Genomic DNA, 17,497 nt, shown 5'->3' with positions numbered 1-17,497 from the left:
ATTCAAGGAGTTATTCCTGGAGGAGTGCTGAAAGGAGTTCTGGAGATATTTCTGGAAGAATTTCTGGAAAAACTTCTGGTGGCTTTCGTGGAAGAACTCATGGCGAAATAACTGGTGGAGCTTTTGGAGGAATTCTTGGAGTGAATCCAGGATGATCGTTTGAAGAAATTTTCGAAAGAATTTCTGGAAACGGAAATGAAAACAAATCCTAGAAGAATTTCGTGAAAACTCCTAGGGGTATTTCTTGAGAGACTGTCGAAAGAACTCGTGAAATTCATGAAAGAGTTTTGAATTTCTATTGGGATCCCTGGATTCCTGGTGGTATTCATAGAATTTCTTCTGAACTAATTCTTTGAAACCAATTCTTGGAAAAACTTCAGATTCCTGCACAGATAGAACAAAACATGGAATTTTACGCAAATAATAATGCATATAACGGAAATGTCAAGAGATATTTATGAAGGGATAGCCGAAGAATTCGCGGAGAAACTCCCGATGAAATTCTAAGCGGATCTTCTGGTAGAAATCCCGGCACGGTGTGCCAAAAACCGTTATTAACAAATAAAAATGTCCACCCAAATGGCACCCGGCATTCGAAAGATATACTATTCTAGTATCTCCTCTGAAAATTTGAAAATCTTTCATCGAGGGAAACTAAAGTTTTTGTGATTTGAAGATTTTGAGCCATTTCTCTAGGATTTTCTTAAATGAGTAAATATGCACGCACGGTGTGCCTGATACCACTATTAACAAACAAAAACCCGGCGTTCGAAAGATATACTATTCTAGTATCTCCTCCGAAAATTTGAAAATGTTTTATCGAGGGAAACCAAAGTTTTTACTGTTTGAAGATTTCCCTATATTTTCATAGAATTAACTCATATATGGGAATATGCGGTGTTCTTCATATCTTAAACAAATTATAACACTGCTAAACAAAATTAAAAAAAAAATTGTATTATGAGATGAGAAAAAAAGAACAGGGTTTTGGAACCGTGGAAGTGTCATAGTGAAAGAATTTTCGAAATAATATTGGATTTCACAGTTAAAGACCGAAGTTTGAATTGAGAACTTGGGGTGTTCAACTGATATTCGCATTAGAGTTTCTAGGGTCCCAAACCCCTATTATTTTTTTTTCTCATCCCATGACGCGAACTAGTGTTGAACGGCGTCATGAGTTTCACAAATTCCAAAAGGACAATAAATATTCAAGCAACTTCTCTGAAAATTTGGCAACATTTTGTTTTATCTGTATTAACGAGATTTTTAGCCCTAGGCTAGTATCTCGGGACCCACGCTTTACTTCCCTTTCGAAGAAAGAACTCAAATTTTGTGAGTTTGTCGGGAGTGGGATTCGATCCCAGGTCTTCGGCATAATAGTCAAGTGTTCTAACCATCACACCAGGTCCGCTCCACATTTGGCAACATTTCATTGAGAGGAATGTCAATTACCGTAGTTTAATATTTCATATTTAGTTCTACCTGCTACTCGAATACAAATAAAAATGTGGCATGCCGTGAGCGTTGATTACATAAACTTTCTAAGTGTTTGGCATCGGATTTTTTTTTTGTTTTTAAGCACGTTATAAATATATTGGTATCTTGTCGGTGAATTTGATAACGTTTCATGGTGAAACGAGAATTAAACTGAATTAACAGCCCAATGTTTTGGCATTCCTAGGAAGCTTTGTCAATCGTTGGTATAATGTTTAAGATATTGAAGCTTTTAAAGTAAACCTAAATGCTAATCATTTTACTACCCAGCTTTTATACGTCATGTTACTAACGTGTCTTCCGTGAATTTAGAAATTTTACATTTGAACGATCATCAATTTTTAGTTTTCAATTTCAATTTCATTGGAGATATGCATACTACCGCTTTATCTATAAACACGTTAAAAACACTTACTGAGTTTTGTATTAGTACCGCAAAATATGTGATATATAATCAATGTTTTAGATGAGTTACAAAATATATATACATTGCGAGGAATGAATAACATGAGAAATTGAAATAATATTCTATGAAGTTACTTCATTTTCATTACACTTTATCAAGATATGATATGATATTTTCAAACCACTGTAATTTGCGAGCGTTTCAATGAAATGTTGTCAAATTTTCAGAGAAGTTGTTTGAATGTTGTATCTTTGAAATGGTGTTGGTGAAGCTTATTAATATGTATTTGTTTATGATTTGAAGAGCCAATGAAACATCCTATGACAATATTACCATATATGAGCTTATTCTATGAAAATAGAGGAAAATCTTCAAACAGTAAAAACTTTGGTTTCTCTCGATAAAACATTTTCAAATTTTCGGAGGAGATACTAGAATAGTATATCTTCCGAACGCCGGGTGTGAGTTTGGAGTACAATTTTATTTGTTAATAGTGATATCAGGCACACCGTGCGTGTATATTTACTCATATAAGAAAATCCTAGAGAAATGGCTCAAAATCTTCAAATCACAAAAACTTTAGTTTCCCTCGATGAAAGATTTTAAATTTTTCAGAGGAGATACTAGAATAGCATATCTTTCGAATGCCGGGTACCACTTGGGTGGACATTTTTATTTGTTAATAACGGTTTTTGGCACACCGTGCCCGGAAGATCATTTGAAGGCATTCCTGATGGAAGTTTGGGTGGAATTCCTTGAGGAATTTGAGAAACATCTGAAAACAAAAATCCTGGTGTAAGTGCTGACGTGGTTCGAGTTTGAAAATATCGCCTCGCTGGAGGTTGGTGACCTATCCGGAATACGGACAAGCATACGTGCGACCTTACCTGAGCCACAGGATCATTTTAGTGCAGTGGTTGTTCTAAATCCAGTGAAAGCAGAATGAATCAATAAATCATCGGGTTTCGGTAGACACCGAGGTTATAGAGGAGCCCGGGATGCAGCTACAAATTTTCTCGACTCTCTGGGCATAGTGTATCATTGTACTTTGCCACACAATGTATAAATTCCTGCAATGGCAGGCAAATAAAGCCCATCAATTAGTAACTGTGAAAGTGCTTAGAGAACACTAAGTTGAAGAGAGGCTGGCCAAGTTTCATTGGGAACGTAGAGCCATAAATAAGAAGAAGAAGCCAGAAAATGCTACGATCAAAATGGTAGCATTGAAAATATGCGAATTTTTCCAAGAGATTGTTATGGGAAGTTCCAAAGGGAAGACTTACCATTTATTTCAGATATACTTCTACAAACAATTCCACGGGAATTCATCCAGGAGTTCTGCGGAAGTTTCACCAGCAGTTCATCGGGAATTCCTCAGGAGATCATTAAGATTTCCTCCAGGAGTTCCTTCCTATAGGTGGTTTTCGGGAATTCCACCAGAAGCTCTTTGAGAATTCGGTCATGCGATCCTCGGTAGTCCCTTCAGGAATTTGTCGGGAGTTCACCCTGAAATTTACCGTGAATTCTTCCAGTAATTCATGAATTCATATCTCCACAAGTTCCTCAAGAATTCCACTATGAGTTTGCTGAAAATTTCTCCTGGAGTTTCTAGAAAATTCCTCCAGCAGTTCCCCAGGAGCTCCTCCAGCTTTTTCACGGGAATTCCTCCAGAAGTTCTCCCGAAATTCCTCCAGTAGTTCCTCGCGAATTCCTTGAGTTCTTTAGGAATTCCACCAAAAACTGCTAGATCATTCATCTAGGAGTTCCTGGGGAACCCTTTCAGGAATTCCTTTGGAATTCTTTCGGAAATTCCTCCAAGGATTCTTCAGGAATATCTACAAGAGTTGACTGGCAATTTCTTCCGTAGTTTCTTGATAATTTATGTATGATTGGAGAGACGAACCGGCCAAGGGCTGAAAGTCTCTTAAATAAAGACAAATCAATCAAATCAATGTATGAGCTTCTCGGGAATTCCTTCAAGAGTTCTTCCCAAATTCCTCCAGAAGTTCTTCGGAAATTCCTTCCGGATTTGTTCAGGAATGCCACCAGAAACTCTTCGTGAAACCCGCAAGGATTCATTCAGAAGATTCTAGGAAAACCCCTCCGGAGTTCCTCAGAAATTTATACAGATATTCCCCGGAAATTCTTCTGGAGTATCTGTAGGAGTTCCTCAGGAATTTCAGTGGCAGTTTTTCGAGGAGTTCCTCGGAAATTCGTTCAGGAGTTCCTTGGAACTCCTCCAAAAGTTCGTGAGGCATTCCTTCAAGAGTTCTCCGGAAATGCCTCTAGCAGTTCTTCGGGAATATATTCAGAAATTCCTTAGGAATTCCTCAAGCAATTTATCGGGAACTTCTCCAGAAGTTTCTTGGGAATTCCTTCAGAAGTTCTTCGGGAATTCCACGGTGTTCCCTCCAGGAAATCCTAGGACATCCTTGAGGTGTTCCCTGGGAATTCTTCCTGGTGTTATCCGGGAATTTCTCCAAGAGTTCATCAGAAAGTCTTCCAGGAGTTCTTCGGAAATTACTCCAGATGTTCCCCGGCGATACCTCCAGGAGTTTTCCGTGAATTACAGGGGATGGAAAAAATGTTTGGGATAGGCAACTTTTTTTCTCTCTCAAAAAAGTTCAACAAGCTATAACTTTTCATAGAGCGCATCAACAAATCTCAAATTTTAACTGTTTGTCAACCTATTATGTGTGCATCATTGGTACAAATTTGGGCTTGATTGATTGATATTTCGCAAAGTTAGAACCGTTCGGGTGAAACACTATTTTTCAAACATCTCATTTTTGAGGTGTCATATCTCGGAAACCAGTGAACCGAATTGAATGAAATTTTGAACGTACACTAACAATATGTAAATGCTTCACAAACTATTAAAACATAGGTACTTTTTAAACGTTGAAAAAAGTTATCATAGATTGACACTTTTTGGATTTTTCTCGAAAAAATGTATTTTTTTTTTATCAATGTCAATAATTTTAAATGTTGATATCCAAAGATTTTCCACTTCAGTTCTCAAGTTATCTCTAATCAGATATATTAGAGCCTATTTAGATTGAAGGAAGAACACATTTAGTATTTTTTGTGTGGTATTGTAAATTTGACTTATTTTCCTCTAAATGGGTAAAAATTTCAATCCGGTGCAACTTAATTCGCCGTGAGAAAATACTACATTTTATAACGTCGTATTAAGTATCAATATATTGGGGTCTCCAGTTAGCCTAGTGGTTAAGGCTATGGATCGCCAATCTGGAGACGCCGGGTTCGATTCCCGTTCTGGTCGGGAAAATTTCCTCGACTCCCTGGGCATAGAGTATCATTGTACTTGCCACACAATGTACAAATTCATGCAATGGCAGGCAAAGAAAGCCCTTCAATTAATAACTGTGGAAGTGCTCAAAGAACACTAAGTTGATGCGAGGCAGGCCAAGTCCCAGTGGGGATGTAGTGCTATAAAGCAGCATATTGTTGATAAACGTTATAAAATTCATTCAATTCGGTGCACTGGTTTCCGAGATATGACAGTTAAAAAATTAGTTGTCTAAATAATAGTGTTTTACCCAAACGGTTCCAACTTCACGGAAAATTAATCAATCGAGCCCAAATTTGTAACAATGATGCACATATAATAGGTTGACAAACAGTCAAAATTTGAGATTTTTTGATGCACTCTATGAAAAGTTACAGCATGTTGAATTCTTTTGTGGGAGAAAAAAAGTTGCCTATCCCAAACATTCTGGCCATTCCCTGTACTTTAGCAGTTCCCAGGGAATTCTTCCAGGAGTTTCACAGGAATTCCTCCAAAGTTTTCCGAGAATTCCTCTAGGAGAAGTTTCCCGGAAAATTCTGCAGGAGTTCCCCGAGAGTTTCTCCAGGAATTCTTTAGGAATTCCTTCAGGAGTCTCGAAAATTTCTCTAGGAGTTCCCCGGGAATTCCTCCTGGAGTTTACCTGGAATTCTTCCAGGAGTTTATCGGTAAGTCTTCCAGAAGTTCTCCGGAGATTCCTCCAGTATTTCTTCATGAGTTCTTTCTGGAGGTATTCTCCAAAAACTATAGGGTGCGGGCACCGGTTTTGGCCAGTCTAAGAGAAATCATTTTTATAAAATTAACCAATAATCCTATGGAAACAACCAATGCGTCAAATGAAAGGTTTATATCTATACTTCATAAGAAAAATACAGAAATCAAGCTAATACTTGATTTTTGTATTAAAAGTGGCACTGGCCAAAATAGAAGCATTGCCGCAGTTTTGGCCATATTTTCAACTTTGGTATCTATTTTTGCCAATCACGTGTATTTCTTATGGAAGTGGCCAAATTAGAAGCACCCTGGCCAAAATAGACATATGGGAGTTGATTTTTTAAGGAAACTTTTTTTTCTCCTAGTTTTTAATCAAAACGTATGGTTTTCACAGCTTTAATCATAATATTACATTAGAATCCACTAATAAAAAATAAATTTATGCCAATTTAGAACGTAACAGGCTGAATACCGCACTATGGCCAAAACTCCGGGCTGGCCAAAACTGAAGCTTCTACCATAGGAGAAATTCTCTAAGAACTCCTGGAGGAATTCCCGAAGAACTTCTGGAGAAATGCTTGAAAAATTTCTGGAGGAAAAACCTGGAGAAATTCCCGGGAACTCCTAAATGCCCGATTGTTTCTGGGAGAATTCCCGGCGAACTCAAAGAATTCCTGAAAGAATCTCTAGGCAATTCCTGGTGGCTTTCCCGAGGAACTCCTAAAGAAATTCCTGAAAAACTTCTGGAGGAATTCCCAAAGAACAGTTAATAAATTTTTAACTTAAAATAGTTTTTTAAAAAAACTACAAAAACCTACATTAAGAAACTACAAAAACCTAATGACGTTCGGATAACCAACCAACCTCTTCAATTAATTAACTACCTAACACTGACTAATCAGTGTCAGTCGAGCCTCTGCCCTTTTATTGATTTATCATGTTTTGAATTCCATTTGTGTGTTTAGTCTTTCTTGTGTTGTTTAATTTAGCTGGAATGGGTGCTGCTGTACTGGCTGGTGTTGGCGCTAACTGCTGTGCTGGCTGGTGTGGTGCTAACTCCTCCCCCTTTAAATGACTTTGTCCTCAAAGTCGTATGGATCGATCTGCTGTTGGCATTCTCAAGTAATTGTTAATTTGTTGAAGTCTTTCATCGGAAACATCAGGATACGGTGATTTGATTTGGATACCTTCTGGTGCCGATGGTTTTTCTTGCTTATGTAAATTAATTTCGATTTGTGTTTTTTTAGCTTGTCTTTTTAGTACGAGTACGTAGACTATAATTGCTGCGATGATTAATGTAAATGTTGTGATAGTAATTGATCCAAATATGTACAGTTTCCATTTGAAAGAATGATTTTGCAAGTACACATGTTTGAGTATTCTTCTATGTTCCAATGTCAAGTTTGCCAAATATTCTGGTGGCGGAACATCGATGATATTTTCTTTGTATGCTAATATTCCTGTTGTAGGTCTGAATGATGTTTTCGGGGTCTCCATGAAGATGTTTGTATAGCGAATGTTGTCGAGGTACAATTCACATTGTTCGAAATGAATTAGGAACGATCCTTCCAATAGTTTACTTGAATTACTGCAGTTGGTGTGTAGCGATATATTCACATTATTCAGAAGCAATGTTGCATCATTGATTCTATTAATTACTCCAGATGAATACACTTTTTCAAATATACAATTTGCGTGTCGTGACAGAATCAAATTTCTGATGCATGGGCTTGTAGGTTTTATCAACTTGGATTCACATAAAAAATATTTGGAATCTTCTTTACATGGTGCAGATGTTTCGAAAGTATGCGATTCATTAGTGATAATGTAGCTTGATTCAATATGTATTTTTGTTTGGTTTTGAATCAGAGGACTAATGAATTCGTAGTTGTAAGTTTCGTTTGAAAGTTGTGGAATTTTTAGCATATACATCACGTGCGTATTGTTCATGGCAATTTGTGTACTTGTTTTAGTTAACATCTCTTCAAATGACGTAACAGGGATGTTCTGTTGCTGTAGGAAGTATTTTATTTTTGAATAATCTTTCATAGATAAGATTTGACTGCTAGGAATGCCATTTTTTGCGAGTAATAAGGCATCTTCAAGTATTTCAATTTGATGTTGAGCTGCATTCAGGTTAAGCAAGATTGTTAGAAGGTTGATTTCAATAACATGTTGTTTTTGAGATTTAAAGTCCAGTTCTAGTAATTCGTTGGTGACTTGATTCAAATGTTTGATTCGGGAGTTTATAGCTTCGTTGATGAAGGTTTGTTGATTGTTGTTGTCGATTAATGCGTTCATTGTGTTGTTAATTATACTCAAATCCTCAGCATCGGGAGTTCCAGCAACCCATTTCAAGATTTTTCCAATAGTATCCCATCGTTTTATACGAGATTGTGAATTATTGTGTGGTGCGATTTTTAAATATGTTTGGTATAGCAAATGGTTTCTATTTTGTAACAGTCTATAAAGGTTATTATTATAAACATTTGTTCTTACCAATTCATCAAATTTGGTGATTATATCATGAATTTGCGTAAGATCTATTGGTTGTATTATTCTCACATATCCTAATGTAAGTTTTGCTTTTCCCAATGGAATTATTGCCAGTGGATTTTTATTCAAGTTATGAATTTGTATCTCTCCTTGCACCAACAACATGGAACATATTATTAATCTGCAAATAGAGTAAATTGATATATGTGTATGTTAGTTTTTTCTTAAATTCATTTTATGTATTTTTCGATTATTACTGTCTATAATAAATGTATCAAAATTTTCTTTAACTTGTATCTTTTTATATCTACTTTTTCTTTTTGAAATTTCTTTTGATTTTTCAAAGGCATAGGATCCTGGTTCGTAAATGGGATAATTTTTGTCTTGTATATTTTCATTCTTTTTCTTATATAATTTTATAACATTCTCATGAGTTTTAGCTTTTCTTCTGTCTATTTCTTGTGTACTTAAGTTTCTATTTACTTCACCAATATAAATGTTGTGGGGGGTGTTTTTGACAAAACTGTGAATTGTGTTGTTGTATTTATGAACAGCTGATCTAATTAATTGGGAAACATCTATTTCTGGCAATTCTTTTTTAATACATCTCGCAATTTCGCGTAAAGTAGAATGACAACGTTCGATTTGTCCATTCGTTTCAGATCTGTTTATCGGAGTTTTATAAATTTCAATATTTAAATTTCTTAAACGTTGTTCTACTACATTTGAATTAAATGAGCTTTCATTATCCATAATGATCATTCTAGGTATGTTCCATTCATGCATAAGATCCAATAGAGCATCTTCAATATCAAAAAGTGATTTGCTTTCTATTGCTCTATATTTCAAGTATTTAGAAAATTTATCAATTGATGTAAGAAACAGATGATCTTGATCATACGTAAATATGTCTACATGTACAATTTCACAAGGTTGATTAGGAATTGGTGTTTTAAATGATATAAACTTTTGTGGGTTCCTTTGATATTTTTCAGTTTTGCATATCTCACAATTTTTTACAAAATCTTCTATCATTCTAGTCATTTTTGGAAAATAAAAAGTTTTTAACAATTGTTCTGAATTTTCTTTCGAATTTCTGTGGGCAAATTGGTGAACCTTTTTTATTTCTTCCAATTGTTTTTCTAAATTATTCAAATCTTGGACTTTACTTTGGGAAAATCTAGCTTTTATTAATCTTGGATTGAACATTTCTCTGTAAATTTCTTGTATTGTTGCCATTATTGGTTCATCAGTATATATACCATTTATAACATTTGGGTTTAAAAACTTTTTTAGCTGTTCTTTTAAATATGCACTTGAAAATCTTGGTTCAATAAATATGTGTCGTTTGTAATTATCAAAAGGAACTACTAGGCCATAACTGGATCTTGTTCCAATTTTGAAGAATAATTGATTTTTAAAGACATTTATGGGAGCTTCTGTCGAAGGGATAAAGGAACTGTCATCTTCTTCTGCCGAATGTTGAGTCGCAGTGAGGGAATTAATTTGAATACGTGACAAAGCATCTGCCACAATGTTAGCTTTACCAGGCTTGTAACAAATCTCATGGTCATGCTCTTCAATAAAAGCTTTCCATCTTTTTAGTTTTGCATTATTATTCTTCGGAGAAATTGTATATGTCAAGGGTTGATGATCAGTATAAATAATTATTTTATGACCATAAATAAAATTTCTTAGAGTATGCAATGCCCAAACTATTGCAAGCATCTCCTTTTCATTCGTTGCATAATTTTCCTCCGTGTTAGATAACGTTTTTGAAATAAATGTAATAGGTCTTTCTCCATCGTTAAAATTTTGAGATAAAACAGCACCTATTGCTTTATTAGAAGCATCGGTTGTAAGTAAAAAGGGTTTACTAAAATCGGGGAACGCTAAGACATCTTCTGAGGATAAGATTTCTTTTAACAATTTAAAAGCTTTCTTTCCCTCATAATCCAATAATATTTTGAAATTTTTTGACTCATTTTTAGAAATTTGTCGATGGCCGTTTTCTCCTTTCAAAAATTTAGTTAATGGCTTTGCAATTTTTGAATAATTTTTCACAAATCTTCTATAATATCCGGATAATCCAAGGAATGCACGTAATTCTTTTAAACTACTAGGTTCTGGATAATTTTGGATACTTTCAATTTTCTTTGGATTTGGTTTCAATCCATTTCTGGACACAATAAATCCAAGAAATTCAACTTCGGGTTTTAGCCATTCAGATTTGTCTAATTGTATTTTAAAATTTGCATTACGAAGAGTTTCCAAAATGATTTTCAAATTGCTCAATTGTTCTTCCAAAGTTTCTCCGAATACTATTATGTCATCAATATAGACATAACAAATTTTACCAATATATTCATGCAACACATCGTCCATCACACGCTGAAAGATGGCCGGGGCATTCTTCAGACCAAACGGTAAACGCACGAATTCATACTTTCCGTTATTTACTGAAAATGCAGTTTTTTCTACATCTTTACCATTCAAGGGTATCTGGTGAAAACCAGACGCAAGGTCTAGAGTAGTAAAATATTTCATTTTTCCCAAGTTTGCCAAAATAGTGGAGGTATCTGGTATTGGATACCTATCACTTATGGTTTTCTGATTTAATTTACGGTAATCAATAACAAGTCTATATTTTTTCTGTCCTGAAGCATCTAGCTTCTTAGGAACTATCCAGACCGGAGAATTATAAGGCGATCTAGATGGTCTTATTATCCCATCTTGTAACATTTTGTCAATTTGAGTACAAACCTCATTTTTCAAAGCTTGCGGATAAGGATACAATTTTGAATATATGGGATTATCATCAATTGTCCTTATATCAGCATTCACTTTTGTTGTGAAAGTCAATTTTTCATTAGGTGGTTGAAATAAATCCTTGTATTGTTCTAACAAATTATGCAGTTTTTCCTTTTCATGTGTTTCCAAATGTTCATCTCGAATATCTATTTTATTGATCATTTGTAATTTACGCTGCAATAAAGGTATTTCAAATTTTGAATCAATTATTAGTTTTTCTTTTGATGTATCAATTACAGCTTTAATTTCCCTAAGTGTATCGTGACCTATTATTGCATCAAATGTTTTTAGCATTGGCAAATGAAAAAGTTTCACATTGATATTCGAATATGGTGCAAAAATTTTACCTTGAGAAAAACTTTCAATTTTGATATCTCCTCCTACCGATGAGACATAAAAGGGGCTTTGAACCGCATGGGATATTTTAGCAAATTTTGGATGAATAAAATTTTTATTCGATCCGGTGTCAACTAAAATTCGAAGTGGATTTTCCAATTTACCATTACCATAATGTAAAAAATATGGTAATGATGATTTTATCCTAAAAAATTCAGTTCACTTTCGCCTACAGGTTCATCATTAACAGACTGTTCTTCAAGTGGTTGTTGATATTCAAAGTTTTCGCAATACCTTTCAAATGAAGGCATTTCGGGGAATTCATTATTTGTCAAATATGGAAGCTGTTGGAAATATTGTTCTGAATCATCAGATTCAATATGGAAGTTTCGTGGTCTGTTGGCGTAATTCACCAAATTAGTTTGAAGCGAGGAGTCAACTTCCATTGGAGCTTGTCCACGTTGGAAGGGATTAGGTTGATACACTGGTTGTGGTTTAGGTTGAGATATTTGTTGAGGTGGTGATTGAACTTTTGTAAATGGTTGAGGCATAACTCTAGGTGGAAACATTGTTTGTTGAGGATATTGATAAAATTGCGGTCTAGTAACATACCTTTGCATGTGAGGTAAAGGCTGCTTCATGTTAGGAATCATTGGTTGCCTGTTAGAGAATGGATAACTTGGTACATTGATGCTATTTGGCATCCTAAATGGTATTTTTGGTGGAATCGGAGGTGGTAGTTTTGAAGACATGAAATTTTTAGATGTTGAAGGCATATCTTGACTTTTTGGTTTGGTCATCATTTTCCTGAACTCAATGTTTTGATATGTTATGCAATACGCATACGCATTGGCTAATGATTCAGGCTCATAATTTTTCAAAAATTTACCTATGTCTCCATCCAATCCTCTAATAAACGCATCTATGGCTTTTTTATTCTACATACCAATCAGCGCTTTGGATGCTTCTGGGTGTCTAAAAGATTGGTTCGTCTTAATTTGTCCTGCAATTAATGAAAGAAGTTTATTTATTTCATCGTAATAGGTTTTCAAGTTTCGTCCGCCTTGTGTGATATTCATCAATTGGTAATCTAAGGTGGTCAGATCCCTTTTCTCGCCGTAATATGTTAGGAGTGTTTTTTTTATTAGATTCCAATTAATGTTCACGTCCGAATTAACCAGAGCCGTATTGGCTTCACCTTTTATTTTCCTCCTTATCACCGTACAGATTGCGTAAAACTTATTCTTTTGTGCAACACTGCTGGAAGAATTTACCTGATATGCTCTAACTAACGTATCTACATCTTTTATCCAGCTGCTCAATTCATCTGATGATCCCTCAAAATTTGGGATTCCGTTTATTAAGTCTGGAATTTTTTCAATAGACGATGGATCAGCAGGTGTTCCATCTGGATTTAGATAATAAAGAATCGGATCTTCATAGTCTAATTCCGGTGGAACCACATTTGCTTGTTCCAGAGCATCGAGCCGATCTAATATATCTTGCATATCGTTATTTGGCATATTAATCTTTAGTTTGTTGAATGTTTTAATTAAATTATCCAGAATTTTAATGGGAAAGATATTTTAGAATAATTCACCAAATTAACTTTTCACTACACTTAATTAACTTTTTAAGAATAATTCACCAAATTAACTTTTCACTACACTTAATTACCTTTTTTTTTAAAACTTCACACTTTTTCTGAAATTAAATGAATTATTAGTTAATACTTACAGAAACTTAACCATAATACGAATGCTCTATCCTGTACCAGAGAGCACTTCGTCTTGAAATCGGGTCCCGTCCTGTATCGTCGGGACTCCTTGAGACGACCAGACACGAGCTTCAACTGTCCCGGTGAAGCGGCGATCTTCCCGTTTCTCCTATGCTGGTTGGTGACTAGGGGCGCTCCTCTCCACGGCTGCTGTGATAGTGGCGGTCGCTACTTTTACAGCGGTAAAGTTGAAATTTTCGGATAACACTCACGATGTTGTATCACTCGCGACGAATTAAACGATACTCGCGCTGGTCCCTATTCGGGCGCCAGTTAATAAATTTTTAACTTAAAATAGTTTTTTAAAAAAACTACAAAAACCTACATTAAGAAACTACAAAAACCTAATGACGTTCGGATAACCAAACAACCTCTTCAATTAATTAACTACCTAACACTGACTAATCAGTGTCAGTCGAGCCTCTGCCCTTTTATTGATTTATCATGTTTTGAATTCCATTTGTGTGTTTAGTCTTTCTTGTGTTGTTTAATTTAGCTGGAATGGGTGCTGCTGTACTGGCTGGTGTTGGCGCTAACTGCTGTGCTGGCTGGTGTGGTGCTAACTGAACTTTAGAATATAGTCCCTTGGAACTCCTGGAGAATTCCCGAAGAACAGCTGGAGAAATTATCGAAGAACTTCTGGAAAAATGCTCGAGGAACTGGAGGAATTTGTGGAGAACTTCAGGAGGAATTCCCGAATTCCTGGAGAAATGCACGAAGATTTTTTGGAGAAATTCTGAAGAACTTCGTTTTTTTAAATTTACAACACCGAGAACTCTAGGAGGGATTTCCAAAGAACGTCCTTTCTATTCTTCTAAATTACTTGATAAATTCCACGAGGATATTTTAAATAAACTTTTGAAGGACGTCTTAAGGGATTGAAAAAGAAGATTCGGAAGGATTTCCTTCGAGTCCCCTTGGATGAATTCCTATAAAAATCACTTGATAAAGTTCCTTGATTACTCCTGAACGAACTCATAGAGTAACTGCTAGAGAAACTCTCCTGAGATACCTTAGGAATACCCTTCTTCTTCTTCTTCTTCTTCTCCACCTCCTCCTACTTCTTCTTCTTGACTTTATTCTGGGCGAAATCAAATCTGGGCGAAAAATTCACGGAGAAATTCCTGAAGATACTCGTGGTGGAATTTATGGATGAATTCTTAGAACAAAAAATCTGTAACTGCAGAAGATGTTCTTAGTTGAATGTTTGAAAGAATTATTTCATTTATTTAGTATTACATCAAATTCAAGATAAAACTGAATCAACAATATTTCTCCATAATACACGGTTCGTGGCTGCCGCTCTCCATCCTCGGTCGCGCCCGATGCTCGCCAAGTCACGCTTCACCTGGTCCGCCCATCGTGCTCTCTGCGCTCCACGCCTTCTTGTGCCAACCGGATCAGTTGCAAACACCAGGGTTGTTGTCCAGCATTCTTGCAACATGCCCTGCCCACCGTATCCTTCCGGCTTTGGCCACCTTCTGGATGCTGGGTTCGCCGTAAAGTGCAGCGAGCAAGTGCTTGCAGGTCCTCCTCGAGCATGGTCCATGTCTCGTGCCCGTAGAGGATTACCGGTCTTATTAGCGTTTTGTACATGGTGCATTTGGTGCGTGGGTGAATCTTTTTCGACGCAGTTTCTTCTGGAGCCCGTAGTAGGCCCGACTTCCGCTGATGATGCGCATCCGAATTTCTCGGCTCACGTTGTTGTCAGCCGTCAGTAAGGATCCGTAGACGTAGGTAGACGAATTCCTCCACCATCTCGAAAGTATCCCCGTGTATCGTAACATTACTACCCAGATGGATCCGGTCGTTTTCGGTTCCGCCTACCAGCATGTACTTTGTTTTTGAGGCATTCACCACCAGTCCGACCTTTGCTGCTTCGCGTTTCAAGCGGGTGTACACACAGCTCTGCCACCGTTCCAAATGTTCTGGCAATAATGTCCATGTCGTCCGCAAAGCACACAAATTGTCCGGATTTTGTGAAAATCGTTCCCCGGCTGTTGAGCCCGGCTCGTCGCATCACACCTTCCAGAGCGATGTTGAAGAGTAGGCATGAGAGTCCATCACCTTGTCGCAGTTCCCGGCGAGATTCGAATGAACTGGATAGTTCACCCGAAACCCTTACGCAGTTTTGCACACCGTCCATCGTTGCTTTAATCAGTCTAGTCAGCTTCCCAGGAAAGCCGTTTTCGTCCATGATTCTCCATTGCTCTGCGCGGTCGATACTGTCGTATGCCGCTTTGAAGTCGATGAACAGGTGATGCGTTGGGACCTGGTATTCACGGCATTTCTGGAGGGTTTGCCGTACGGTAAAGATCTGGTCCGTTGTCGACCGGCCGTCGATGAAGCCGGCTTGATAACTTTCCACGAACTCGTTTGGTTTAGGTGACAGACGACAGAAGATGATCTGGGATAGCACTTTGTAGGCAGCATTCAAAGCAGTGATCGCCCTGAAGTTCTCACATTCCAAATGGTCGCCTTTCTTGTGAATGCGGCAGATTACCCCTTCCTTCCACTCCTCCGGTAGCTGTTCGGTTTCCCAGATCCTGACTATCAGCCGTTTCTTCCATTGCCGTGGGCTCCCGTGCCTACGTTCTCCACGCCGTTCAGGTGCTGATCGAAGTGCTGCTTCCACCTTTCGATCACCTCACGTCCGTCCGTCAGGAGGCCTGCGTCTTTATCCCTGCATATTTCGGCTCGCGGCACGAAGCCGTTGCGGGATGCATTGAGCTTCTGATAGAACTTCCGTATTTCTTGGGAACGGCACAGCAGTTCCATTTCTTCACACTCCGCTTCTTCCAGGCGGCGCTTTTTCTCCCGAAAGAGGCGGGTCTGCTGTTTCCGCTTCTGTTTATAACGTTCCACGTTCTGTCGAGTCCCTTGCTGCAGCATTACCGCCCTCGCTGCAATCTTCTCCTCCAAAACCGTTCTGCACTCTTCGTCGAACCATTCGTTCCGTCGATTCCGTTCCACGTACCCGATGGTGCTCTCTGCTGCGTCGTTGATGGCTGCTTTCACTGTACTCCAGCAGTCCTCTAGATGGGCCTCATCGAGCTCGCCCTCGTCTGGCAATGTGGCCTCGAGATTCTGCGCGTATGCTGAGGCGACATCCGGTTGCTTCAGTCGCTCTAGGTTGTACCGTGGCGGTCGCCGGTTTCGTACATTGTTGATGAGGGAGAGTTTTGGGCGCAGTTTGACCATCATCAGATATTGGTCGGAGTCGATGTTGGCGCCACGATAGGTCCTGACGTCGATAATGTCGGAGAAGTGCCGTCCGTCAATCAGGACGTGGTCGATTTGAGATTCCGTCTGCTGTGGTGATCTCCAGGTGTAACGATAAGGGAGGCTGTGTTGGAAAAAGGTGCTACGTATGGCCATATTTTTGGAGGCGGCGAAATCAATGAGTCGTAGGCCGTTTTCGTTCGTCTGCTGGTGGGCGCTGAACTTTCCTATCGTCGGTCTGAATTCCTCCTCCTGGCCTACCTGAGCGTTCAAATCACCTATGATGATCTTGACGTCGTGGCTTGGGCAGCGATCGTACTCGCGTTCGAGCTGCGCGTAAAATGCGTCATTGTCATCATCAGTACTTCCGGAGTGTGGGCTGTGCACGTTTATTATGCTGAAGTTGAAGAATCGACCTTTGATCCTCAACCTGCACATTCTTTCGTCGATCGGCCACCAACCGATCACGCGCCTCTGCATATCACCCATCACGATGAAAGTTGTTCCCAGCTCGCGTGTGTTGTTGCAGCTCTGGTAGATGGTATGATTACCTCTAAACGTTCGCACCATGGATCCTGTCCAACACACCTCCTGCAGCGCTACGATGCCGAACCCGCCGTCCTTCAGTAGATCGGCGAGTATGCGGGTGCTCCCAATGGAGTTGAGAGATCGGCAGTTCCACGTACCGAGTTTCCAATCGCAAGTCCTTTCGGTTCGCTGGGGTCGTTGCCGTTGGTCTCGGTTCGTATTATTCTGTTGCTGATTTTCCGTTACAATGTTTTTTTACGGCTGGCTTGTAGGGCCTGACACCAACCCCCTACTTTCCGGAGGACCATAGTGCACAGTTGAGCTTAGAGTCTTTCCCTGGCACTCGGATGTAGATCAGCCGCCCCTGAAATGGGGATCAGACGCGGTTGTGAGCCGCTCCTCC

General features: G+C 38.3%; 1 protein-coding gene across 1 annotated transcript in view; it reads right to left on the bottom strand.

Annotated features, from left to right (window-relative positions):
* The window catches only part of LOC134286413 (uncharacterized), a 74,163-nt gene extending 60,259 nt beyond the window's left edge, over positions 1 to 13,904 (bottom strand). Inside the window, exons 1-2 of the mRNA XM_062848024.1 lie at positions 13,305 to 13,904; positions 7,613 to 8,601 (exon numbers count right to left, since the gene is read on the bottom strand). Coding sequence (XP_062704008.1) covers positions 7,613 to 8,601; positions 13,305 to 13,318 — 1,003 coding nt within the window. The 5' untranslated portion in view covers positions 13,319 to 13,904. The remainder of the gene's footprint in view (positions 1 to 7,612; positions 8,602 to 13,304) is intronic.
* Positions 13,905 to 17,497: the final 3,593 nt, after the last annotated feature.

Source organism: Aedes albopictus, chromosome 2 (genome assembly GCF_035046485.1).
Source record: "Aedes albopictus strain Foshan chromosome 2, AalbF5, whole genome shotgun sequence".
In the NCBI taxonomy this organism is placed as follows: Eukaryota; Metazoa; Arthropoda; class Insecta; order Diptera; family Culicidae; genus Aedes; species Aedes albopictus.
Note: the sequence above shows the minus strand (reverse complement) of the source record. Positions and strands in the feature narration are given on the sequence as shown.